The sequence below is a fragment of the Leguminivora glycinivorella genome, chromosome Z (genome assembly GCF_023078275.1).
Source record: "Leguminivora glycinivorella isolate SPB_JAAS2020 chromosome Z, LegGlyc_1.1, whole genome shotgun sequence".
NCBI classification, from domain to species: Eukaryota; Metazoa; Arthropoda; class Insecta; order Lepidoptera; family Tortricidae; genus Leguminivora; species Leguminivora glycinivorella.
In genome coordinates this window covers 14,342,891-14,370,323 of record NC_062998.1, presented here as the reverse complement: position 1 = coordinate 14,370,323, position 27,433 = coordinate 14,342,891, and the positions used below count along the sequence as shown (strand labels likewise).

Sequence of the window (27,433 nt, the reverse complement as noted above, 5' to 3'; positions counted from 1 at the left end):
AGTGATCTTGAGCTCGATCGGCGCTTCCTTAGTCTGCATACTCGACAACCAAATGCTCGACGTTTTCCTAACAGTACCATCGCGATCAGAAACAGTGAAGTTCTCACTCACGCAATCCACTTTAAATTCGTCGAAAGAGTTTTTGTTGATTAGGTTATATCCACTGCCAGAGTCTATTAACGCCTGCGTTTCTACGTCACATAAACTTTAAAGGTTTTTTTAGTAGTTTTCGTCTTCATATCATCTACATTATCGTATTAAGTATTTTGTTGCAATGTTTACATCGTGCCGACAACTGTTTCCGCCATGTTGACAGCTGTCTCGTCATTGGCCAATATTCCAATCATGACCGCTTGTCGACGAATATCTGTCGCCGCGGACTGCTTTACCGATGGAGCCGCTTGCTAATTCGCCTTTTCTCCCGAGCCATAGGTGCAACACTGCTTTACCGACGGATCTGCGCAACCAGCATGGTCGCGCGATAGACGATAAAATATCAGGCCGTCCCTATCGCACTTACATATAGTGCGATTGGGACGGCCTGCTATTTTATCACTTATCGAGCGACCATAATTGCTTGCCAGGTCTTCGAAGGACACTCGCTGAGTCGCTGCTTATATGGTCATAATAGACGGAGAGCTGGCAGAGTTTTGGAGTAGGTCCTTGAGGCAACCTGGAAAGGTGCTCAGAACATCAGGTCTGCAAGTCTGGCTTTATCGAGCTATAAATTTTTAAAGATTTAATTTTTTGAGGCCCAAAAAAGGTGTTTGAGGCAACCTGGAATTATTAAAAAGTGAAATTAGAGTTCCTCAGAATAGTCATACTTGTTATGGAGAATTTTTGGCCAAAAGCTGCACTTTTGGAAGGAAGCAAGCCGCTTTGCATGGTGATAGTAGACATCATAGTAAACGATTTTTTCCGAGGATATCGAAATTTCATCCCTTAGGAAGCCGAGCGTAGCGAGGTGTTTTATGAAAATGAAAAAAATTCTATCTTTTTATTGTATCGTCCGATTTTGACAAAACGTATCTCAAATGAAAGGTATTGATTTGTGTAATTTAAAAAAAATACAAGAAAAAAAAATTGAAAGAAAAGTAAGAAAAAATAAAAACAGTAAATTTACGTCTCGCACTGAATAACTTCAAAGAATGACAGACAAAATGTACAATGTCGATATACGAGTTTTTTCTAATCGAAGATGGATAAATTTTTAGTTGAAAACTGAAGACCGCATCGAAATCAGATTAGCATTTTTTATGATACAAGTTGCCAAAGTTGGGAAAGATCGTTTTATATGGCCACTTTGAAATTCCTTTGCAAGAAAGTCAGAAATAATATGTTTTTCTGACACAGAAAAATACATAGTAACAGTACACATCAAAATAAAATTAAAAATTCCGAGGATATTATAATTTCATCCCTTAGAACGACGAGCGTAGCGAGGTCGGTTACGAAAACCGAAAAAAAAATCTAATTTTTTTTGTACGTCGTCCGATTTTGACAAAACATGTTTCATTTGAAAGGTATTGCTTTATGTAACTTAAAAAAAATATTGAAAAAAATTGGAAAAAAAAATGTAAGATTAAAAAAAAAAAACCTTAATTTTCGTATCACACTGAATAACCGCAAAAAACGGTAGACACGGTGTATAATTTCGATATATGATTTTTTTAAATTAAAGACAAATAAATGCATGATTATAAACTAAAAACCGAATCGAAATCGAATCAGTAGTTTTTAAGATGCAAGTTGTCAAAGTTGGCTTAGTTTGTTTATATGGTCGCTTATAAATTCCTTAGCCAGAAAGTCAGAAACATTATATTTTTCTTACAGTTAAAAGTGTGCATAGGTAATAGACATCATAATAACCTTTTTTTTACAAGGATATAAAAATTTCATTTCATTTTTTTCCCAATTTTTTTCAATATTTTTTTTTAAGTTACATAAAGCAATACCTTTCAAATGAAACATGTTTTGTCAAAATCGGACGACGTAAAAAAAAGAGATTTTTTTCGACCTCGCTGCGCTCGTCGTTCTAAGGGATGAAATTATAATATCCTTGGAATTTTTAATTCTATTTTGATGTGTACTGTTACTATGTATTTTTCTGTGTCAGAAAAACATATTATTTCTGACTTTCTGGCATAGGAATTTCAAAGTGGCCATATAAAGCGATCTTTCCCAACTTTGGCAACTTGTATCTTAAAAAATGCTACTCCGATTTCAATGTGGTCTTCAGTTTTCAACTACAAATTTATCTGTCTTTGATTTAAAAAAACTCGCATATCGACATTGTACATTTTGTCTGTCATTCTTTGAAGTTATTCAGTGCGAGACGTAAATTTACTTTTTTTTTAATTTTTTCTTACTTTTCTTTCAAAAATTTTTTCTTTGTATTTTTTTTAATTACACAAATTAATACCTTTCATTTGAGATACGTTTTGTCAAAATCGGACTACACAATAAAAAGATAGAATTTTTTTAATTTTCATAAAACACCTCGCTACGCTCGGCTTCCTAAGGGATGAAATTTCAATATCCTCGGAAAAAATCGTTTACTATGATGTCTACTATCACCATGCAAAGCGGCTTGCTTCCATCCAAAAGTGCAGCTTTTTTTCATAACTTAGTATGACTAGAAGTCGCATGGTATTTATGCCAGATCATTTGGCCGGGTCCTTCACCGTGCCAGAACAGTGCAAAGTGGTAAAAAAAGAACCAAAAATGGTTCTAGAGGCAATCTGTCATTTTTACTAGTAAAAGATGAGGGTCTAAATAGCCATGGAAAAATAATGCCATGACATGAGGTGGGTTCCGTACCCTACCATTCGATCTTGAAAGTAATTTTTTTAGTTTTTCGTAAATAACTCGTAAACGGTGGCCCACAGCAAAAAATATATATGTTTAACAGAAAATATCTACATAAAATATCCTACAAGAAAGGTTATGTACGTTTTTTCGATATGATCAATATACATATAGAATAGAATAGAATAGAAATATTTTTTCCCCTCACTAGCTCGGAAACACGTGTTTTGTCCTTTAATACCAGCGGGTAAAAACGCATTTTATCCACTAGTGGGTAAAGTAATTTGACCTTGAATAAAGTCAAATAAACTGCTTTAAAATTGATAAAAGCAGGTGAATCTGGTAATAAAGATGATTTACCACCTGTGGAACTACTGGAAGCAGTGATAAACGCATTTTTTTGCCTTGTAGTTTCCTCGCTATAGTGAGGGGAAAAGTTTTGTGTTACACTCGGGTGCAAATGTATTTTACTTCTCGTGTGTTAAAAAACTCGCAAGTTCAGGATTCTACTCTCGAACCACTCGCTTCGCTCGTGGTTCACCTATAGAATCCTTACACTCGCTCGTTTTTCAACTCCACACTCGGCGTTAAACTCGGTGTTGGTCATGATTAGAGAAGCATCTGAGCACCTTTCCAGGTTGCCTCATGGACCTACTCCAAAATCCTGCCAGCTCTTGGACCATAATCATTGCAAAAAAACACTTCAGTCCTTTAGTACATGATCCTCTTGACACGGCGGCAAGTGATTGGAGAGTCGAGTAGGTAGATAAGATAGGTACTTCCCTATGGGCCTATCGGTTTTATAAACACACATACAAGTAGGCGCGAAAAATTTATACTTACTTTTCTATGATTCAAATTCACATCATATTTTATTTTTCTAATATTCAACTAGGTAGATAAAAAAAGTGAAAAACAACAACATAATTATTTTTAAACAAATTTAAAAAAAAAACGGAGCTGGGTCTCGAACCTGAGATCTCAAAAATGCAAGTCAAATACTCTAACCCCTGAGCCAAAAAACGAGGTGCCGCCGCCTCGAAATATTGAATCATATTCAGTTATGGTTACTCGGCAATGTAATTAATTATTATCTCACTAGACGGCACTTTTAAACATTGAAAATAGCGCCATCTGTAAATAACTCGAAAACTAAGAGGTACCAGCGACGATAACTCGCGTTTAAGTAGGCCATGTAGCGATGTACTGAGTTACCAATCTTTCTTGATTTATCTATGGTAAAGCCTAGGATTTACCGGCAAATCATAGGATTTGCCGTACTTCGGGCTTTTATAGTAGCGTTCAGAACGTGTTTTTCGCAGCGCAGATGGCGCCTGTGCCCTACTAGATTAACGATTAACGGACTCGGAGAAATTTAACGGAAGTTAACGAGTCCGTTAACATTTTTTCAAGTTAACTTAAAAGTTAATCCGTTAATCGAAATGTTAACTTCGTTAATTAACGATTAACGGATTAACGAGTTAATGCCCAGCTATGTTACCCGGTATTTACCCACCATTACCCATCTCTAGTGAACAGGCATCTTCTGGGCGAGCTCACTCCAACGTAGGCCACGTCTTTGCCTTTGGCTAGTCTGTGGTCAAGAGTAAGCCCATTTATTATAATAATAGTTGATATTGTTGAACAAGAACAGTTGATATTTGATTATGTTAATTTTAAATTAGCTAGTTTTTTTGCCAGAAAATCTGCTGCTCATGGTGGCTCCCTTATTATTGTTAAAAATTGTATGAAGTGTAAAGAGCGCAAAGATGTTGTAAAATATTCCATAGAAAGAACTATAGAAATTTCATGTGTTGAATTAGACAGATATATTATTGTATGTGTTTATAGACCACCATCAGCTGACTTCAGCATATTTGAATCTACAATGGAAAATGTTCTGAATTTAGTATGCAAGGGCCAAAAACATGTTATTGTATGTGGAGATTTTAATGTTAACTTGCTCGAGTCATCTAGTAATACTGTTAAAATGTTCTGTTTGTTTAAATCATTTAATTTATTTAATTTATTTCTTGAACCTACCCGGGTAGGTGTGACTAGTGCAACATGCCTAGATAATATTTTTTGTAACTGTGAATGTATAGATAAGAAATTATTTAACTGTTTTCATTCCGATCACAGCGGCCAAAGGGCAGCTTTCTTAAACGTTATTCATGATACTCCACAAACAATAACATATAGACCCATTACTGGATCTCGCTTGGAATCATTCAAAAATGAAATTCTACATAGTTTGTCTATAATACCATTTTCGCATTATGACTGTAATCATTTGTATCAAGATGTTTTCAATGTAATTCTTAATCAATTTAATAACAATTTCAAAGTGAAATCTATTAGTGGGTCAAAAGTTAAAACAAAGTTTAGTGAATGGGCTACTGTAGGTATTCACAAAAGTAGAAAAAGACTTTATGAACTTTATGGTGAGAGAGAGCTGAACAAGAATTCAGAATTCCTGGACTATGTAAGAAACTACTCAAGAATCTTCAAGAAAGTGTGTTTAACTGCCAAGAAAAACTTTATTAGTTCTAAATTGAAAGTGTCGGACAACAAAGTGAAAACAACTTGGAGTATTATAAATAAAGAAGCTGGTAAATGTAAATCACGCGATTGTCAAGTCAACATTGTATCAGATAATCAACAAATAGTGTCGAACAGCGATGTTGCCTCGGCATTCGAAGATTATTTCTCAAATATAGCCGTTAACACCACAAAATGTTTACATTCTTCTGCGGCTCAAGCCCATTCATTACTTTGTGCTAATGTCAAGAAATGTAATAATTCATTTGAATTTAGTCAAGTAGACTCTGTAAATATTGTTAAAACATTCAAGTCACTCAATTTAAAGAAAACGGAAGACTTATGGGGAACATCAGTTAAAGTAATTAGTCATGTCATAGATATAATAGCACCTTACTTGGCCGTAATATATAATATTTCAATTTCACAAGGCACCTTTCCAGATCTTATGAAATGTAGCAAAGTCATACCGCTTTTTAAATCGGGTGATTCGAGTGATATAACCAATTTCCGTCCCATATCAATACTTCCTGTACTAAGTAAAGTCTTTGAGAAGCTAATGTTAAATGATCTACTGGGCTGGGACACTTCAAAAGACATAGATTACTTACAAGCAAACAGTTCGGTTTCACAAGGGGCCGTTCCACGACCGATGCTGCTTCGGTACTCATTAAACATATATATAATTTTTGGGAAAATTCTTGTGATGCAATTGGCATATTTTGTGATCTTTCAAAAGCCTTTGATTGTGTGGATCATGGAACGCTCATTTTGAAATTAGAACACTATGGTTTGTCTATAAATGCCCTAAACTTTATGTCTTCTTACCTTAGCAATAGAACACAAACAGTAGTTGTTAACAAAACTCGCTCTAGCGGGACTGTAGTCCAATTAGGAGTGCCACAAGGCTCAATTTTAGGTCCATTCCTGTTTTTGGTTTATATAAATGATTTGCCATGTATAGTGAAAAACTTTTGTGAAATAGTACTTTTTGCTGATGATACATCACTGCTTTTTAATGTTGACCGAAAATCTACGGATTACAATGTAATTAATAGCACGTTAGCTGATGTACTGCAGTGGTTTACTGTCAACAATTTACTTCTTAATTCTAAGAAAACCAAATGTATTCGATTTTCTCTGCCGAATGTTAAACCAATCGATACAAAAATACTTTTGAATGATGAATGCTTAGAGATGGTAGATACAACACTGTTTCTTGGTTTAACATTGGACAAAAATCTACAATGGAGTCCTCATATAAAGAAACTAGCAAGCAAATTAAGTTCAGCCGCATACGCCGTTAGGAGAATCAGGCAACTGACTAATGTTGAGACAGCTCGCCTAGTGTATCATAGTTATTTTCACAGTGTAATGTCATACGGTATTCTGGTTTGGGGCAAAGCAGCTGACATACAGACTATCTTTGTATTACAAAAGAGAGCCATTCGTTCTATTTACAACTTAGGAACACGTGAATCAGTAAGAGAACTCTTCAAAGAAATTAATATCTTAACTGTAGCTTCCCAATACATTTATGATAGTATAATTTATGTTGTTAAGAATTTAGACTGTTTCACTAAGAATTCTGATATCCATAATTATAACACTAGAAACAAAAATAAGCTTGCCATAAAGAAGTTTCGTGTCCGTAAAGTACAGAAGTCATTTGTTGGGCAATGCATTCATTTTTATAATAAGTTACCTGACACTGCTTTGAGATTACCCCTCCCAGCTCTTAAGAACTACTTAAAAAAATCATTGATGTTAAAGGCTTATTACAGAGTCGAGGACTATTTGACAGACAAACATGCATGGCCCGAACCAGAAACTACAAAAAACGAATAGCAATTAAAATAATTGTATTATGTATAGAGGACACAGTTCAGATAAGAAAGCACATCAAATATTTATATTTTATGTTGTGTAGGTAAATTACATATTTAATGATATTGAGATTCATATTATCTTTTTCTTCTATGACAATTTGATATGTTTTCTCTGAAGAAGAACGACGTATTATTAAGCAATAATATAATTTATTGAAATTGATTTCCATAGAGTACCTAGTCTGTTCATATTCTTTGATGAATACTTTTGCATGTTAAATTGTATGTTGTTATTTAATGCATGTTATTTATAAGATGTAATGTTTTGAAAAGAAGTTGCCCGCCGAGTTTCTTGCCGGTCCCATAGTGGATACCCCCCTCCCAACTGAGGGGGGACTGAAATCTTCTCGAGGCTGAGGCGTAGCGTTAGAGCCGGCGTAGCTTTATTTGACGTTCATATGCGCATTGTAATATGCCTACTTGAAAAATAAATATTTCATTTTCATTTTCAATAAAAAACAATATAAACTAACTTAAAAACTAAAACAAACTAATAATAATAATAACTAAATGAATAAAGAGAATAATAACTATAAGTAAAAAATAGGCTCCAAATCCGCACCTTGTGGCAAGGTGCCAAGAAGGCTGGCGGCATTGCCACGTTGGATGGCAATGCCTATACGTTGCGCTAGGTAAGTGCCAGCCTTCTTGTCTCCTGTTGCATCGACGAGGCGCTTTGAAAGCTCTTTAAAAATACTGTGAGCACCTGAACCCCACGGCCCAAGCGTTTCCACCCCAAACGGCTCAAACATGAAACTGGAATCAATTGCTGCATATTTGCGCCGTTTGAGGTGTTCAGCGGAGTTGGTGGCAGCACCAGCTCTGTTTGAAGTCCCTGGAAGATGGGACGCCGCAAGCGTATCCACACATGTGGCATCCCAACCCAAACCACAGAATATATAATAGTACAAGTACAGAAGGCCCACTGCTTTGATGTTCACGACATGCCGCCTTTTTAAATGCCTACAAAATTCTTACAAAGAAACGAGCCGCACGTGCGCGGCGTCCGGCGATATGGTTGCCTATGGATTAAAACGAATTAATACTAGAGATAAAATGTTATACTATTATATTCAAGTCTTGGGTACTTTCTAGGTATATCTATAGTATTTATATATGTTTGTTTAAGTTCCAACATCACAAGCCTTATTGAACCTTTCCGGGGTACTTATTAATAGTAGATGTGTGTAAAAATGTCCTATGGTATTTATTTTATTCATGATATCTATTTAACTAAGCATTATTAGTCATTCCACAAGCGGACATCGCATAAGAACCTTAAAAAAAACTCGCGACGTAAAGTAACAATAGAACGTGCGAAAGTGCGTTTCGTGAGAACGCGCGCCACCCCTGATTAGGCCGCGAACTCGCGGCCGCAAGCATGTACTTGCAGCGCGGCGATAGAAACGCGGAGTGAGCCGCCCCTGCCCAAACTAAAGGGCGCCCCATCTTCCAAGGCACGAGGGTCATGCCATCCGGCCTCTTTCCGTCGTCGCGAGCCAATCCAGGCGGTTCTAGAACCGCCGGCGCTCCCGCCGTAACGAGAGCTCGGCGGAGAATATCATTCAGGCTCGCTTTTGTATCAAATTTAACCAGCTTTCATTCTTTCATAATCGTTGTGGCAACAGCGTGCATGGTTTTAGAGATATAAACGAAAAACCGATAAATTAGATTTTCAAGCATCGATGGCGCTTAAGACCATTGTCAATTCATAATTATAAAGACTCAAAGAACTAATCGTATATCTTTTTATTAAATCTAGTTTCATACACAGCCAGTAGTTTGTTTTCAGTGTTTTTGTATACCTTCTCACTTCGATGGCAGGCGTAAACAAGACGAAGTGGCCGTGCTGGAGCAGACCATCCGCACGAGGAACGAGATGCAACGCGCGGCCGGCGTGGAGCTGGCCGCCACCTGCCACATCTGCCTCAAGACCAAGTTCGCCGACGGCGTGGGCCACTCCTGCCACTACTGCCGCGTCAGGTGTTGCGCCCGTTGTGGCGGGAAAGTTACCTTACGCTCTAATAAGGTACGTCGCACAAGTAGTTACGCTTTAATTCGTGTCATGAATGAATCCATAGTACTGATTGCCACTTAACATTTTAAAGGGCCTGGCCGGACTGCCATGGTAAAATCGCCCCTGGCTAAATATGAAATATTGATATGCAGGATTATTCGTATTGTTACTACATGTACTACTACTGGATATTATGCCTCAAACTATTTCCGTTTACGAAAAAAATTAAAAAAAAAAGAAATTTTGTTTTTTATTTTTTTCTTTAAAACCGCGTATCCGATTGACTTGTTCTTTGGATATTTTATAGATATATTAGGGATACATCAATTAAAAAAAAATTAACTTCCTGACTTTTTGTTAAGTAAATTTTTTTTTTAATTTATGTTTTAATTTTTTTTTTACCACATACGAGTTAGCGACACCTACTATATTTTCATATAATAATCGCCATTTTATACTCTATTACATATATTTTTATCAAAAATATTAGTTTGGATCAACAATGTCAAAATAAGTTATTTATATATTACTACAGGGTGTCCACTACTAAACCCAAAAAAAATTCCCTGACTTTTCCCTGACTTTCCATGACCATTTCAGAAAATTTCCCTGACCAAATTTTCATTCAACTATTACCACTTTTGCTTAGAGTTGCAAAAAAACGGTTTTTTTTCTGTCTTGAAAAAAAACCTGAAAAAAATGTTTTTACCATACCTCAAAAAGGAAAAACGGAATCCTTATAGGATCACTCGTGCGTCTGTCTGTCCGTCTGTCACAGATTTTTTTTTTCTGGAATATGTTTGTTTTCTAGGAAATATTAAAATTTGCAAGGCAGTTCATACTTTTATACCTACGGTTTTTTTTATCTTTATGTTAACTATCAAACTTTAATTTCTGGTTTTATAAAACTATAATTATCGAAATCTGTAGTTGGTAGTTATCGCCATTTACTTTTGGCTATACCAGTGCACTCTATCAGAGTAGAGCGAGTTTGAGTTTCGGCGCCCTTGGGTAAAACGCTACTACGCTAGAAAAAAAAATCGCGAGCGCAGCGAGCGCGAAATTTTTTCCCTTTTTATACGTCCCTGGGGCTGATAGTAGTTATTATGTACATAACATAGGAAACAAAATGGAGTACCTAGTCTATCAGAGCAGAGTTGTTATGTGCAAGTTGCGGAAACTTTCCAAAAAATCTTAAATTTCATGAAACTTTCACGAAAAAAAAAGGGAATAAAAATTGATGAAATGGAAAACACTAAACGCGAGCGAAGCGAGCGCGAAATTTTTTCTTTGTTTTCAGCGTCGGGATGCCCATTTAGGTGTTTTGCCACTACATACCTTTAGGTTTCCAAGTGTTTTGAAGTTCTCTCATCGTCACGCTTATTATCCTCCTATGCAGGAGCAAAGGATTCTCCTCTATGCCTCTATGTGACGTTATGCGCCATGGCTTTATGAGGAACTCCGCTTTGGATTGTCGGATAGATACTTAGAATTTGGACTGCGGCGTAACTTTGTCTTTGTCGTTTTCACATCGCCCTAACAAAAGCAAATTATGAATGTTGTATATGGTGACATTGTGGTGCAACTTTCCAGTTAATCTGAATCACAATAACTGAATTTATTCCCGACCCCCTTCGCCATTTTGGAATATGTGGGTAGGGCACCCAATGTAGAAAAAATCTGGATTTTTCCGCATTTACGATTTTGGGCCGGATAAATTAAGGTCAGCTAGAGCATGAAGATATCTCTGACATCTCTCATTAGCAATCACTGGGATGGAGGCCAGGTACTATACTTGTAATGAAAAGTCTAAAGTGACAATTTTAAGTTGCCTTAAAATCACTACCGGGAATCGATCTTTGCTGTCATGGATGTGGTCAACCCAAGAAATCATATTATTTTTTAAATACTTTTTGATTTCTTTTCTTGGTGCCAAGTTTTTCCCTGACCTCCAAATCATTTCCCTGACTTTCCCTGACTTTCCATGACCACTATGTGCTTCCCTGACTTTTCCCTGACTTTCCCTGACTTTCCAGAAAGTGGACACCCTGTACTAGTATTATCCTTTAGTACGTTGCTCCTGGAAAGTGATGTATGAAAATTTTGTCATAATTAATGGAAGATTTTTTTTAAGTTGGGATATGTAGATTATAGGCCGAAGTTATTTTTCATCAACCCTCCCCACCCCTCCCCCCTCTGCGTCACCCCTCTACCCCCCCTTAAAGAGCCGAAAATGCGATTTTTCTCGATTTCTGACAAAACCGATGAAGATACAGAAAAAGCGTGTAGGAACGAAGTAATCCTTAATGAATTCACTACAAATCTCTCATAAACACTTTAGTGCTAGCACTTATAGTTTTCGCGCAATCCGTCACGAAAGTTGCTCCTTTCTGCAATTTTCTTTAATGAATGATAAGTGTTCTCCCAAAATGCTTACGAAATTTGTTTGATACGACTAAAATATTGTAAACTCATGACTATAATAAAATTAAGGGGATAAATCACTACCATGGATGGGACTTGAACTCACGGCTTCCGGATAGAAACTCGAGGGCTCTACCAACTGAGCCACCAAAAGCTCATCCCTATAGTTTCTAGCGAATCTTTCAGCTTTCTACTATGTGAATCAATGGTACCCCTAGCGTCATTTATCTATCATATGTATCAATCTAGAGGCCGTGAGTTCAAGTCCCGCCCATGGTAGTGATTTTTTTCCCCTGAAATTCATTCTGAGTTTATAATATTTTAGTACTATCAAACCGACGATTTCGTAAGCATTTAAGGAGAAAACTTATCATTCATTAAAGAAAATTGCAGAAAGGAGCAACTTTCGTGACGGATTGCGCGAAAACTATAAGTGCTAGCACTAAAATGTTTATGAGAGATTTGTAGTAAATTCATTAAGGATTACTTCGTTCCTACACGCTTTTTCTGTATCTTCATCGGTTTTGTCAGAAATCGAGAAAAATCGCATTTTCGACTCTTTAAGGGGGGGTAGAGGGGTGACGCAGAGGGGGGAGGGGTGGGGAGGGTTGATGAAAAATAACTTCGGCCTATAATCTACATATCCCAACTTAAAAAAAATCTTCCATTAATTATGCCAAAATTTTCATACATCACTTTCCAGGAGCAACCTACTAAAGGGTAATACTAGTAATATATAAATAACTTATTTTGACATTGTTGATCCAAACTAATATCTTTGATAAAAATATATGTAATAGAGTATAAAATGGCGATTATTATATGAAAATATAGTAGGTGTCGCTAACTCGTATGTGGTAAAAAAAAAATTTAAAACATAAATTTTAAAAAAAATTTACTTAACAAAAAGTCAGGAAGTTAATTTTTTTTAAATTGATGTATCCCTAATATATCTATAAAATATCCAAAGAACAAGTCAATCAGATACGCGGTTTTAAAGAAAAAAATAAAAAACAAATTTTTTTTTTTAATTTTTTTCGTAAACGGAAATAGTTTGAGGCATAATATCCAGTAGTAGTACATGTAGTAACAATACGAATAATCCTGCATATCAATATTTCATATTTAGCCAGGGGCGATTTTACCATGGCAGTCCGGCCAGGCCCTTTGCTGCTATGCCAGTATCGATTGGCATATACCTATGTTGACTAAAAACTTCGTCATGTACACAATGCACTTCTTGCTTTGACAGGTAATTTGGGTATGTATATTATGTCGCAAAAAACAAGAACTGCTATCTAAAACCGGACAATGGATACACAAAAGCGCCGGACAAGATGCCATGTTATGGCGCATGGAATCGGATCTACACGGACTAGTGTCGCCCGCTGATTCCACCATAGACAAGAGACCAAAACTAGAAAGAGCGCACAGCGCCGCGGAGAAAGAGAACCTGCCCCTTCAGCGGTCGGGGAGTGCATTGAGGCGGCAGTACAGTCAGCAGGAGCCGCGCTGCTACGGGGAGCTGGAGGGGCTGGCGCGCACGCACCCGCACCTGGTGCACCCGCGGCAGAAGGCGGCGTACGGCGTGGAGGAGCCGCCGTCCGTGTCGCAGCTCGCGCCGCACTCGCTCGGGCACCCGCTGCCGCCGCGCTCCTCCTCCTCCGACGACGAGGCCCCCGAGTGCATCTCTGATGAGAACGACGAGTATCGCGATCGTGGTGAGTCATCGCGCTCGCTAACCCATTGTTTCACCACCCGATCCCGCCCCTCTCACCACTGATCCCGACAACCCGAGCTAATTTTATTTATATATCACCCCACATACCTACAACACGACACTACATGCTATCGATACGATAACAGTTCTGACCACCATTCGGTACACCAACCGGCCCACAATACTGTCTGACATAAATGCGTGTGCACATGAACGATCCGTCATTCCATTTTGCAATGATAAAGTTAAGGTGTTCCGTGCGAGGTATTCGAATAACTATGTTTATGTATTAGCAGTGGTAGCTTCAGGTAATTATTTTTAAGGCTAATTATAATTTGATATGTTTTTACAGAAACGGCTAGTGTAGAGCACCTAAACTTATCTACGTACACGTGTATCCATTGTTATCATCATGACTGTCCTCTTGGTCCTTATTGTAAACTCATTGTCTCATGTCGGTATCATGACGGCATCACCCCCAGTTTGATGTTCTCCAACTCTACCCAGTAGGTACACTAGGTTTCTTTTCAGAATGAGTGAGGTGCAACCAAGTGTATATTTGGCATCGGCACACACGCATGCATGATGTGTGTCCCGCGCTTATCCATAACAATAGTAAATGCGTGCCGTGGCTGAGAGCGCGCGCGCCCGTACGCGCCCGGAGCAGCGCCGCGGCTCCTGTCCCAATCGGCCTCACCTTGCATCCCACTGTTCGCAGGTAATAGAGATAGGAGCGGCTCCGAGAGCTCCACGAGTCAACGACGGGTGATGTTAAACGAGAAAATGAATACGTTCTTTTCGGTGAGGACGTTTTTGGGAAGATATGCGTTGTACTATATTGCTGGTTCTTAGATGTCTCCGTATTCGTATTGTTCTTAAGCGCAAATTCTTAATTACTTCCTCCTATGATCAATCAACTGTGATGGCTGTTAAACTTTGTAAACCCTATCCTATAATTCAGAAAAGACTGTCACTTCGTTTGAATTTACCAAAACGTGCTTATGATAAATTGTAACAAACAGCCGAAACATTGTAAAACTAATACCTGCGGGCCGATTTTTGAGTCTCACGCGTTCGAATTCAGAAAATTGTCACTGAAAATAATAGGCAAGTCACCGTTTTCAACCGGTGTTTTAGTGAAAGTGAGATTCAAAAATCGGCCCCCTGCTTCCTTACGTATTCCTGCTCATTGTTTATTATGCATTCATAAGCACGGTTGGGTCCGTTTCATTCTTCTGTTTCTTTTTATTTGAACCAAAAATAATTGATTACCAATAACAAGACTATTGCATAAAAAAAACAATACAATGAAATATTAACAGTGTCCGGTATTACGGTAGATAATTGTCTGACTTACAATAATCTTCAGCGTCTACCCCATAAAATCTGATAAATATTTACCAACATATATACATACTCGTAACTCTTATCATACAGAACTAAAAAAACAACAATTTCGATGATTGTAAAAGTACATTCAAATGTTATGTAACTTCTTAATATAATTATAGTTAATATATATTAAAACTTTAGTCACTTTGTTCATACATCATTGGAGTTTGCGTTTGTTCAGATACAGTCATTTTCATCTAATTTATGGTTCAAATAAAATCGCATGCTTGAGCGAAAAGAAGTGTATACATTTGACTACAGACCTGCGTTAGACTGTGTGAACGTGTATTTTATTTTTGATTGTTGTTTTATTGTATGATCTGGTAAACACACATTCTTTCCGCTTGTGCGTGATCACCGCTTTCAATTGATTTCTTTTTCGGCAGAGGACTGCACTCATTACAAAGTTTGAACCCCAGTCGTTGGGTTGATCATGCGCTTGGTCAGGTCGTGAAATACTAGAGCAAAATTAACATCGCAGTTATAACTACAGTTCCGGGCGCGTACGGGCGCGCAGTGCTACTCGTTAAACGGACGCAAGTTAGTAACTTAATTGTACCTTTGCTATTTATACGATGTTATCCTTAGGACAACTAGAGGCGTGCGCGACGCTACGGCACCCACACCTGCGCAGCGCCAGCGTTGTAGCGAACAATTATTACAATTTGACTAATCATGCTGCAAGCACATACGAAGCGGAGGCGCGCGGTATGTTCGAGGCACGGCCCTCGCCCGCCGGTGGACGCAGCTTCGACTCCGTGACGGATTGCCGCTGGCGCGCCCGCGACGACGGCGAGGGCGCCTACCTGCGTCCGCTCGCGCTCGGCGAGGGCCCGCGCCCAGACCGAGCCGTTTATAAGAGTGCCTATCTGTGGGAGGACTCCTCTGACAACAGACGTTTTACCGAAAGGAGAAAAAAAACAGTCCGCTTCGACGGTCACGAGGGCGCTGCGACATTCCCGAGGGGCGGTCGCGACGCGTCAGGCGCACCCCACGACTGGGCCTCGCTGCGCTGGGAGTCTGAGCGCCAGACCAGCCAGGACTCCGCCACTAAAGACTCGGGCATCGATACCTCTAGCACCTTCACCTCCAGCGAAGACTCGAACAGGGGCGACTGCCCTAAGGTACTTTGTGAATTCATATTTTACATTGTACCTGATTCATGTTCCCATAGCCGCTTCACATTTTGTTTAAGTACTACAGTGCCATTCACGGCCCGATTCAGTCGACCAGAGTTTGCAACATTACGTTGCTTTTTTATTATTTACCCGTAAGGTACAATTTAGTTAAATAGCGTCTAGCGTCGTTGTAAAATAGTAACCATTTTGCCTTCTTCGCTCAAATCATTTAAGCCATGCTATGGAGATAAAGGTTGTATTATTCACTTGTGACATAATAGTTAATAGTTTTTGAAAACAATATCTAAATGGCAGTAGGGTATATTCTTGTGAGCGCAAGATTCGTGAGTGTTTGTTTTCGTTTGTTTTTGGCTGTAGCACGGTGGCATTGCCACGCATGCACGTTGCAAATTAAATGTGCACCTCGGTGTTATTTATATGCTGCATACCCATTATGTTGCAAATTTATTCTTTTATATAATTCGCTTCTGCTCTAGCTAGGCCTGCCCGCATTTGGGGATAATATCGAGCTTATATCAAATTGGAAGTTTTATAAATAAACTACCTGTATAATTTCTCAATAAAACGTGTAATCTTTGCATAACTTCAGAGTTGAGCATGGCTCCAGTAGTTTAATGTACATATATTGAGAATAATATGAAATTAAAATGGCTCGTGATTTGAATGTTTTATTATAACGCGTATGCATTAATTACGTACGGCAGTTCCCGCTGAGCTGGCAGGTGTCGGCCGACGGGTCGCGCATGGTGGGCCACATGGTGTTGCGCAAGAGCGTGGTAGAGGGCAGCGGGCACTCGTCCGCGGCCATCTTGGGCCTGAAGGTGGTAGGGGGCAAGCTGCTCTCGGACGGCACGCGCGGCGCCATCGTCGAGAAAGTGAAGAAGGGCTCCATCGCGGACTTGGAGGGCCAACTAAAGACAGGTAGATTATTATGCTTAAGATTCCTTTCAACATTCCACACATTGGGATAAGTCAAGATAGTTATATTAAAGCTATGTAGCAAAATATTTTATCAAAAACTAAACGATGTCGATATAGTAACATCTAGAAATGTTTTACTGAAGAAATCAATATTATGTGCTGCCACACTGGCAGTTATATAACATGGTGCCCTGGTCCCTGTCACATCATGGTATATAACAGCACAGCGAGCGTGGGAGCACCATAAATGAACCTCACCTAATGTGGATGGATGCACAGGAGACGAGGTGCTGCAATGGAACGGCGTGCCGCTGCAGAATCGCAGCGCGGAGGAGGTGGCGGCCGTGGTGGCGGACAGCAAGCACGACTCGCACGTGGAGCTGCTCGTGGCGCGCCCGCTGCCCGCCGCGCGCCCTCCCGCGCCGCAGTGGAGGACACACAAAGGTATGAGTGCTAAAAGTATTACGCCCCCCCACATCTAGCGTCTCGCGGGCGTAGCGTCGGGCCAAATGTGTGTAAAACATCGATCTAAACTACCTAGATGCACCATCATGGCTTAGAATGTGTCCGCAGCAAATTGTGCTTGAAAATGTTCTAAGCACAATTGGGCGGTCAGTAGCGCTTCATCCGCCGTGTCGGCAACATGCCTAAGTGCTCCGTAAAAAAGTGCAAAAATAACACCTTATATACGTTAAAAAAGAATGACGTATCGTATTTCCGGTAAGTAATTGTTAATAATTTTATAATGTTATGCATTTGTGGCCAAAATGGCTTCCTAACTTACTAAAAACATTTATTTTCTAGAATAATTAAAGTAAATTCCTTGATTTGGTCTTACGCAGTTTGTCTCTTTCTCTCGCGCTATACTAGTAATGAGCGGACGGCGACAAAAGATGGATGAAGTGGAACATAGTTAAAAATGGAATGATGGAGTCGCTAATTTATATTTTTTGTAAAAGAAGCCTATTTCATATTATTAGTGTATGTATTTATTTATTTTCTTTCTTAGGCTAGGCTGTTTATAATATGAATATAAAAGTAAAATACAAAAACACATACAAAACAATATAAAACACATATAAACACATTATAAAAAACCTAACCTAGGGTGCCGCCAGCAGCAGGGCAGGGCCCAAGCTGCCGGTGGTTAGGGCTGCAGAGAGAGGAACCGTCGAACTATCCGTGCTGTGTCCAAGATCACCGCCTTCTGCATCTGGCCCTTGATCCAGCCACCTAGCGAGAGTCTCTTAAGATGTTGGTCGAGACTCTTCGCTATGAGACCGTTCGCTGAAACGACTATCGGAACAATGATCGTTGATTCAACATCCCACATGGCGGTTATCTCGTGAGCCAAGTCTAGGTACTTACTGGACTTGTCCTTCTCGGCTTTCACGAGATTCTCATCATGGGGGATGGTGATGTCAACGAGCACTGCCCGGCGTTGCAGTCGATCTATTATCACAATGTCAGGTTTATTGGCTACAATAAATGTATTTATTTATTATTATGGACCAATAAGTCTGAAATAAATGATTTCAATTCAATAATATTAATACATATCTTATAAATTACTTTAATTATAAAAAGAAACAACCCGGGAATAGCAAATTCGTTTTTAAGTAATAAAAAAGGTTTTTATTCCAGATTCCCAAAACAAGACGTTGAAAGGGAAAAATGGCGCAAGATTATAGCTGAGGAGCGGAGAGAAGATTTACCCACACAAAGCTTTGAAAGAAATTACGTAGAATAATAAATTAATGTCATCATTCAATTCTTCTTTGTTTTAATAGCTACTTAATTCATATTCTCCAAGTGCACCATCCCTCACACACACCACATACAATCCCTCAACTGTTTACCTTCACATAATCCTGCTACACACAGATATTTGTTCCTGAGTCATGGATGTATTGTATCCTATGTATATAAGTATGTATTTATCTACACAAGCTTTGCTTAGTTTGGGGCTCACCCCAATATCTACACACACACACACACACACACACACACACACACACACACACACACACACACACTCAGTCGGTACACACCACACACACACACACACACACACACACACACACACACACACACACACACACACACACACACACACACACACACACACACACACACACACACACACACACACACACACACACACACACACACACACACACACACACACACACACACACACACACACACACACACACACACACACACACACACACACACACACACACACACACACACACACACACACACACACACACACACACACACACACACACACACACACACACACACACACACACACACACACACACACACACACACACACACACACACACACACACACACACACACACACACACACACACACACACACACACACACACACACACACACACACACACACACACACACACACACACACACACACACACACACACACACACACACACACACACACACACACACACACACACACACACACACACACACACACACACACACACACACACACACACACACACACACACACACACACACACACACACACACACACACACACACACACACACACACACACACACACACACACACACACACACACACACACACACACACACACACACACACACACACACACACACACACACACACACACACACACACACACACACACACACACACACACACACACACACACACACACACACACACACACACACACACACACACACACACACACACACACACACACACACACACACACACACACACACACACACACACACACACACACACACACACACACACACACACACACACACACACACACACACACACACACACACACACACACACACACACACACACACACACACACACACACACACACACACACACACACACACACACACACACACACACACACACACACACACACACACACACACACACACACACACACACACACACACACACACACACACACACACACACACACACACACACACACACACACACACACACACACACACACACACACACACACACACACACACACACACACACACACACACACACACACACACACACACACACACACACACACACACACACACACACACACACACACACACACACACACACACACACACACACACACACACACACACACACACACACACACACACACACACACACACACACACACACACACACACACACACACACACACACACACACACACACACACACACACACACACACACACACACACACACACACACACACACACACACACACACACACACACACACACACACACACACACACACACACACACACACACACACACACACACACACACACACACACACACACACACACACACACACACACACACACACACACACACACACACACACACACACACACACACACACACACACACACACACACACACACACACACACACACACACACACACACACACACACACACACATATATATTTATATATATATTTAAACAGTTTTTCGCAAAAATACCGCAAATTTCCTCATTCTCGCCTTTCATCTCATAGCGCGACTCCCATGATGCCTCTGTCCATCCTCGTTCCCAATTTAAAAATGGCGTTTAGATTGTTGCAGCGCGAACGAAATTAAACTTATGTTGGTTGCAATAAGACGTAGATTTGTTTAAAAATATGCACACCTGCGATCTGCGGTCATAAAATTTTATGGCTTTCGCGATGATCACATTCATTAATGTCATAACCGCCAATTGCTTGCATTTGAAATTGAACTCTAAGTACTAAGAAATAACGTTGTTTTTGTAAAAAAATTAAAGTAGTTTTTACTACATTGCGAAGGTTTCGTTTGTCAACTAGACGCACACATTTGCAACTAAGCGATCGGACACTTTTGAGTGTCGAATTTGTAGGCGATAGTGTATCTAGGGAAGTTTAAATCGTAGTTTAGACAGGGGCGGCTCACTCTGTGATTCTATCACCGCGCTACAAGTACATGCTGGCGGCCGCGAGTTCGCGGCCTAATCAGGGGTTGCGCGCGTTCTCGCGGAACGCACGTTCGCACTTTCTATTGTTACTTTACGTTGCGAATTTTTTTTAAAGTTCATATGCGTTGTCCTCGTGTGGAATGGCTAATAATGTTTACTTAAATAAATATCTTGAATAAAATAAATACCATTTTTACACATATCTACTATTGTTTAGATCGATGTTGATGGAAAAACAAAAATATATAAATACTATATATATACCTAGAAAGACGCCTGAATATAACGTCGACGTTTTAATCGCGCCGAAGCGACGTCAGGCTTTGCCATACAGACGCTAGATGTGAGGTGGCCCTTATATGAATTATTAGAAATAGCTACTTGGATATACATACTAAAAGTAAGCAAACTACTTTGTGACAGGACTAGCAGTGATCGCTTTTAGTTAGTCAAGTTCACTATCAACAGAGCCCGAAAATATAACTGGACTTTATAAAAGCTATTGAATTCTCGTCAATTTAACTAATGAGATTTCTTGTAGGCGCAATCCTAAATAGTTAAGAAAAACATCTCATCGTCAGTTTACACCGATTTACAACGTCTGGGCATTTTCAGAATTTGGCTCCCCCCAATTAGCGTAAGTTGTTAACAAAAATTAACTCGCTGTCAGTTTTGTGACGACAATTAAGTATAAAATCTGTCTAAAAATTTACTTTTTTCATTCTGAATGTAGATTATCGCTTAAGGTTTATGTAATTTACACAAAAACAATATTTTTATTGATTTTTCATGCTTAATTATCGTCACAAAACTGCAAGGGGGTTAATTTTCGTTAACGACACCCTAATTGGGGAGTCCCAAATTCTGAAAATGCCCGTGTACTGTACCTAATCCAAGTTCGAGCGAAACCTGCGGATCTAGTGAAAAAACAAGTGACGACGCGACACAGTTAAGCCACTATGCTAGGATAACCGTTGCCAGAATACCAGCGAGCAAATTCGATCGATATTTTGAATTTGGAACCCGAATTAAAGTCGTTCGAAGTTGGACAGCGGGAAATAAACAGTGTGGTATGGGGTCGGGCTGTGGGTGTTATATGAAGTTGTTTGTAGCGAGAGTTTGTTTTAGCGAGATTGTTGTACCGTGCAGAAGTGTACACGGAGGTGATGGGCGGGTGCGAGAACCCCAGCGTGCTGGTGACGTCGCCCGGCTCGCCCGACGTGCACGCGCGCCGCCGCCCGCGTCACCACCATAGCGCGCACGTCGCCGGCCGGATACAGGTACCCACAACATAATAGAATATCATTATTCGTGAGCACACAAATAATCAGTTCATATTTAACACTAGCATAGTATATGAGTAAAGTGCCACGAAATGGCCTCATCATATCGCTTGCAACTTCCAGTGTGGATCTTTCTAAAATAATAATTATACAATATGTACAATTTGTACATTCTTTATAATTGTACTTAGCGTGTTATTGCCGTGTCTGCAAAAAGACGAATAAACAATTACTTAAGCTTTTCATAAAAAAACATCGTCTTAAAAAATCGTTATAAAAATACATGTACTGGGAAAAACATTTTGTTATATATGGGTAAAGTTGATATACTTACATACCTATGTATTTTTCTTTCTTTTGAACACAAACACAACTTTTGTAAAAGAACAATTTAATTTCGTACATATTGCCACCTTTTTAAAAATATATATGTACTCGTATATAATACCAAAAATAACCTATCAAACGCAACGCACTAATGAAATTATGTTTAATAATGAGCGGTTTGCTTGGTTTAATAGTAATTTTGTTGTTATTTCATTTTACGAGGAATCATCAAAATAAGTAGGAACGCAATCCCGAAAAATGCGACTTATGTGATTATTTTACTTAAGCATTTTAATTACGAATAAATGCATTATTTTTATTTGAAAATGACCAATACTGTAAACAACTCGAAAATATAATATTACCACTTACCAGGAAAGCATGTTTGAAAAAAGCTCGTGTCCATATCTCTCGTTCAATGGAGTTTGTTTCCGTCCAGTTGAAAGTATACTTCGACATCAGCGCACTGCAGCTGGTGTTAACAATAGTGTCGGCCAGCGGACTGTGCCCTCGGGCGGACGGGACCACGCGCTGCCCTTACGCGAAGATCTTCCTGCTCCCGGACAAGAGCGAGAAGAGCAAGCGTCGGACCAAAACTCTCGCCAACACTCTGGAACCGAGGTGGAACCAGACCTTCGTTTACTGCGGTATACGCATCACCGATATAAAGAAACGGATATTGGAGGTAAAATACGAATGTTTTCCATGCTTTTGATTTAGTAATTAAAATAACACCGCGAGTTCATCTCGCTGACCACTGAACTGATACGTGGGAATATACACGTAGTGAGGTTTTTGTAATACTTAAGTCATTTTAACAACATACATAAAGTAATCGATAAGTTCTGTGCGAAAATAATGTTAAATTGTGAACATTAGTTACCACGTCTTACTTAGACAACGCAGCCGTATTGTGACCTATTAGACCGGTACAATTCAATAACTACTGGCTGAACCCACGGTACCTTAACTACCACTAATATAGACGAGGCGTGGTAGCTTTCGGCTCAATTCGAACAATGCTTCAAGAACTCACTGCGGTACAATACACAGACCAACCCCTATAGACATCTATTACAAGACGACTCGCGGTTGCCAGCCTTCCTAGTATTTGCACTGATATCAATAGCAATCTACTCGTATGTGTGTAAAAAAGTAAAATTTCATCAACCAAAAGCGTCAGCGATATCAAAAAACATTATTCGACTTGGGCTCTTCTACACAACTCCATAAAACAGAAGATAATTCAACTTTTCTTTAGATAACGGTTTGGGATCTGAACCGATACGGTCCCAACGATTTCCTCGGCGAAGCACTCCTAGACTTGGACACGGTCGTGATGAACAACGAACCCTGCTGGTACCCTTTGAAGCCACATGAAGAAAACTCGAGTTTTAGCGTAAGTATAGTTAGCCGAATAATATTTATGTCCTATGTACCTATTTGGTGTCAAACAAAAGTATTTAGTTGTCTTAGTTGATAGAGGACAATTAAATCGTCAACCGAAATTTAATAACGCAAACCTTGCAAGCCTCAGTTAGGATCGAGTGTTTGAGCCAGACAATGGTGTGGTTCAAAAACATGTGATTTATATTATTTGTTATTTTTTTAGTGATTCAGTGATTCAGACTACACTTCGTTTCGGTACTTCCGAATTCACAATAGTTTTTGGTCATGAACGTTGTATTGTAAATATTTCAATGTTTTTGTATTGTAACCATGCGAATAGGTGGATACTTAGCAAACAGAGGCCGCACCACAGCGCTGCAACATAATGCCACGAACGTGCTCAGCATTGTTTGTAGTGGCATCAATTGGACCGCGTAGGACTTGTGTATTGACATTTGGAATTTAATTGTTATGGCACAGTTTTACATTTTACAAACAATTGCACTACGTAGTACATGCATACTACCAAGGACGATTATAAAGGACCAGCAGAGTCCATACTAAATACCGTACCCCGTTGGCAGCCTTAAATCTATGTCGCTAGATGTCACTAAGAGTGTCATTTGAATAAAAATGTCGTTTTTTTTAAAAAAATACGCACGCGGTAGTTCAACGGCATTACAAGTGATACAGTGAAAAGTATATAGATGACGCTAGGGGCCCGTGTCATGTTTCAGTCCCTGATTACAACGCAAGCCATCGTTCTTATTTTGAATTATGACAATCATGCAAAAGAGTACCATACTGTCAAATTTTCTATCTCTTTCATTTTGAGCGTGACGTCAATGATTAGTGATATTACTTTCAATATATTTAAAATTTAGATTTTAATGAGGCCATTTCGAACGGTGTTTATGATAGATATCATGTTGACAATCAATCTCCTGACCGTCTCGCTCACACCAATCCTATCCTATATTTGAACGAGTGCGACCGAAACAGTTGAGTATTATTAAAGATTTTTGAATGTCTAAAATCTTATTGGTAGTTGTCGAAAACCCGCTTTTTCCATAAAGTGTTGGCGCGACGTCAAGTGGGTGATAGGCGTACGAACAACTACGCGTTGGATGATCGACTACTATGCGCGGCGGTTTTTACGCGTACTTACGGTGACACACAATCGAAAAAGGTCGTCGAGTCATAAGTACGCATACTTGCTCGTATCGTACGTCTATCACCCACTTCAGACTGCGTTTCGATCGGCGTTTAGCGTCAATGATTATCAGCTCGGCTTCATGGCTTTACGAACCTTAGCTCGGACCATCGAATATGAAACTTATAAACTTCTTTATACACAAGGGTATAAAGAAGTTTATAACCAGGTGCTCTCCATGACACCATTGCACCAATCTGTCGCCAGCACCGCTACACTTCAATGGCCAAGTCACACAACATCCATACTAATATTATAAATCTGTTTATTTGTCCATCTTTCACGGCAAAACGGAGCGACGTATTGACGTGATTTTTTAAGTGGAGATAGTTGAAGGGATGGAAAGTGACATAGGCTACTTTTTGTCTCTTTTTATATCCCCCCACTTCCTTAGAATGGAGGATGGAAGTTTGTGGAGAGATTTTCGAATTTAACGCGAGCGAAGCCGCGGGCAAAAGCTAGTTAACTATAATAATAAAGAAATCGCAGTAAGGAACTTTATGTAGATTTCATTACTTTTTAGTGCGTTTTCACATTATCCGATCCGATATCGGATGTCGGACCGATATCCCATACATTACAGGAGCCATCTTGGATTTTTTCTATTGGAATCCTTCCGACATCCGATATCGGATTGGATAATGTGAAAACGACCTTAGAGATAAACAAGCAGCTCCATCGAGACGGCTATTTTTTACAGAATGTTTTTGGTGGGATATACATAGGCGTAGGTATATAACACTAACAAGGTATATATCTATTGTCTTAGTCCGTTTTCACATTATCCGATCCGATATCGGATGTCGGAAGGATTTAAATGGAAAAAATCCAAGATAGCGCCTGTAATGTATGGGGTATCAGTCCTACATCCGATATCGGATCGGATAATGTGAAAACGCATTTAGTCTCATTAATTATTACTTATGTCAGAGTTTCACTAATTATTCCTTTTTGTTCATTTAGTATTATCTCAGGTTTAGCTTAGCTTAGGTTTATACGAGTACCAAACGAGTAATTAGTATACGAGTAGAAAATATATTACCAAAACAATACAAACTATCATTAATTTATTATAAAAACGTAATCCAAAGTGCCACACCTAGTCGGCCAGTGCATGGCCTACGCTGCCGATGGTTAGGGTGCTCGGAGTGACATACAAGAAACGCTGAACTATCCGCGTTGTGTCCAAGACGAAGCCTGACCGACGAAGCTAGCAAGTCTCTCTACATGTTAGCTGAAATACTGTCAAACCGTTCACTGTGATTACTCAGATTATTATAAGCAAAATGATCTTCGAATGAACTTTCTGGACAATTGAGATGCATGGGCGCAGTCGAAACCAGCTCGCCCCTTCAGCCGTGTCCCGTTGAAAATCGGAAAGATTCTTTTCCTTAGCACATTTAATGTTTACAAATTGGATTCGCCTTCTGTCACCTAAACTGGTAAATTTATGTATGAGGTCATTGGTCATACAATTATTAATTTATACAGTTATTAATTCTGTATCTCTACTCGCATTTCTGCTGCGATTCTAAAATATTTAATATCCATATTATGAATATTCAATAAATCATACAGTGACATTTGTGATGTGACATGGATGTCACCTCTGTTGGCACAATGATTGCGTTTTGTTGAACGTATTTGAGCTCAACATATAGGTTTATTATCACTAAGTATATTATATTAATGAACAACGAAACGGATGTGACATTTTCCTAGTCCACCAACGTCATCTAGTCATTTTATTTGGCAATAATTAGACAACGTGCGAACAAACTTAGCCAGCGAAGCGATCACAACTACGTCGAGGCCAACCAAAAAATATAATTTGTAAAAATTGTGTTTTGAGCCAATATTTTGATATTAAAATAAAGTTTTTTGATAGTTATTCATAGTATAATATAAAAACAAGTAAAAATATGGGTGAAAATATGTTTTTTTCCACTCCCGGGTTACGAAACAACGCCATCTAGTTTTAAAGCAAAAATTAAGCTTTTTTTCAGGGGTACGCTTTTTTGTATGGGCTATATCAGTCCAGTATTAAATGGTCCTTGATACTACTAACAAACACGTGCAAATTCAAATAAAGTAGATATGGCGAGAACCGTGCAAAATGAAGAAGATTGACTCGGAAACGAACCCTAAACTGGGATAACGCTAGGTCGACGAAATAATGTTTTCAGTTCAAATATTATTAAATTTTATTCCTATCCGTCAAAAATCAATTTCCAGGAAATCGGAATAAAGAATTGCGTATGCTCGCAGAGGAAGCGTTAGTTTAGAAAATTTCCCATTAGTTTTACAAGGAAAAATATTATTTCATCCCGTCATGTTCA

At 39.3% G+C, this 27,433-nt stretch overlaps 1 protein-coding gene across 11 annotated transcripts in view; it reads left to right on the top strand.

The window, feature by feature from the left end:
* The window catches only part of LOC125240915 (regulating synaptic membrane exocytosis protein 2), a 169,244-nt gene that overhangs the window by 99,668 nt on the left and 42,143 nt on the right, over window positions 1–27,433 (top strand). For 7 of the 11 annotated variants that reach the window (XR_007178694.1, XM_048149094.1, XM_048149093.1 and 4 more), the window contains exons 2-9: window positions 9,063–9,267; window positions 12,932–13,400; window positions 15,380–15,915; window positions 16,635–16,851; window positions 17,131–17,295; window positions 22,011–22,162; window positions 22,932–23,177; window positions 23,754–23,891. Coding sequence is in view for 10 of the 11 variants with exons in the window: in XM_048149094.1 (XP_048005051.1) it covers window positions 9,063–9,267; window positions 12,932–13,400; window positions 15,380–15,915; window positions 16,635–16,851; window positions 17,131–17,295; window positions 22,011–22,162; window positions 22,932–23,177; window positions 23,754–23,891 (2,128 nt within the window). In the remaining variant the exon portion in view is untranslated. Of the gene's footprint in view, window positions 1–9,062; window positions 9,268–12,931; window positions 13,401–14,117; window positions 14,201–15,379; window positions 15,916–16,634; window positions 16,852–17,130; window positions 17,296–22,010; window positions 22,163–22,931; window positions 23,178–23,753; window positions 23,892–27,433 lie in introns of all 11 variants that reach the window. The other 4 variants (XM_048149091.1, XM_048149098.1, XM_048149097.1 and 1 more) reach the window with 4 other exon arrangements.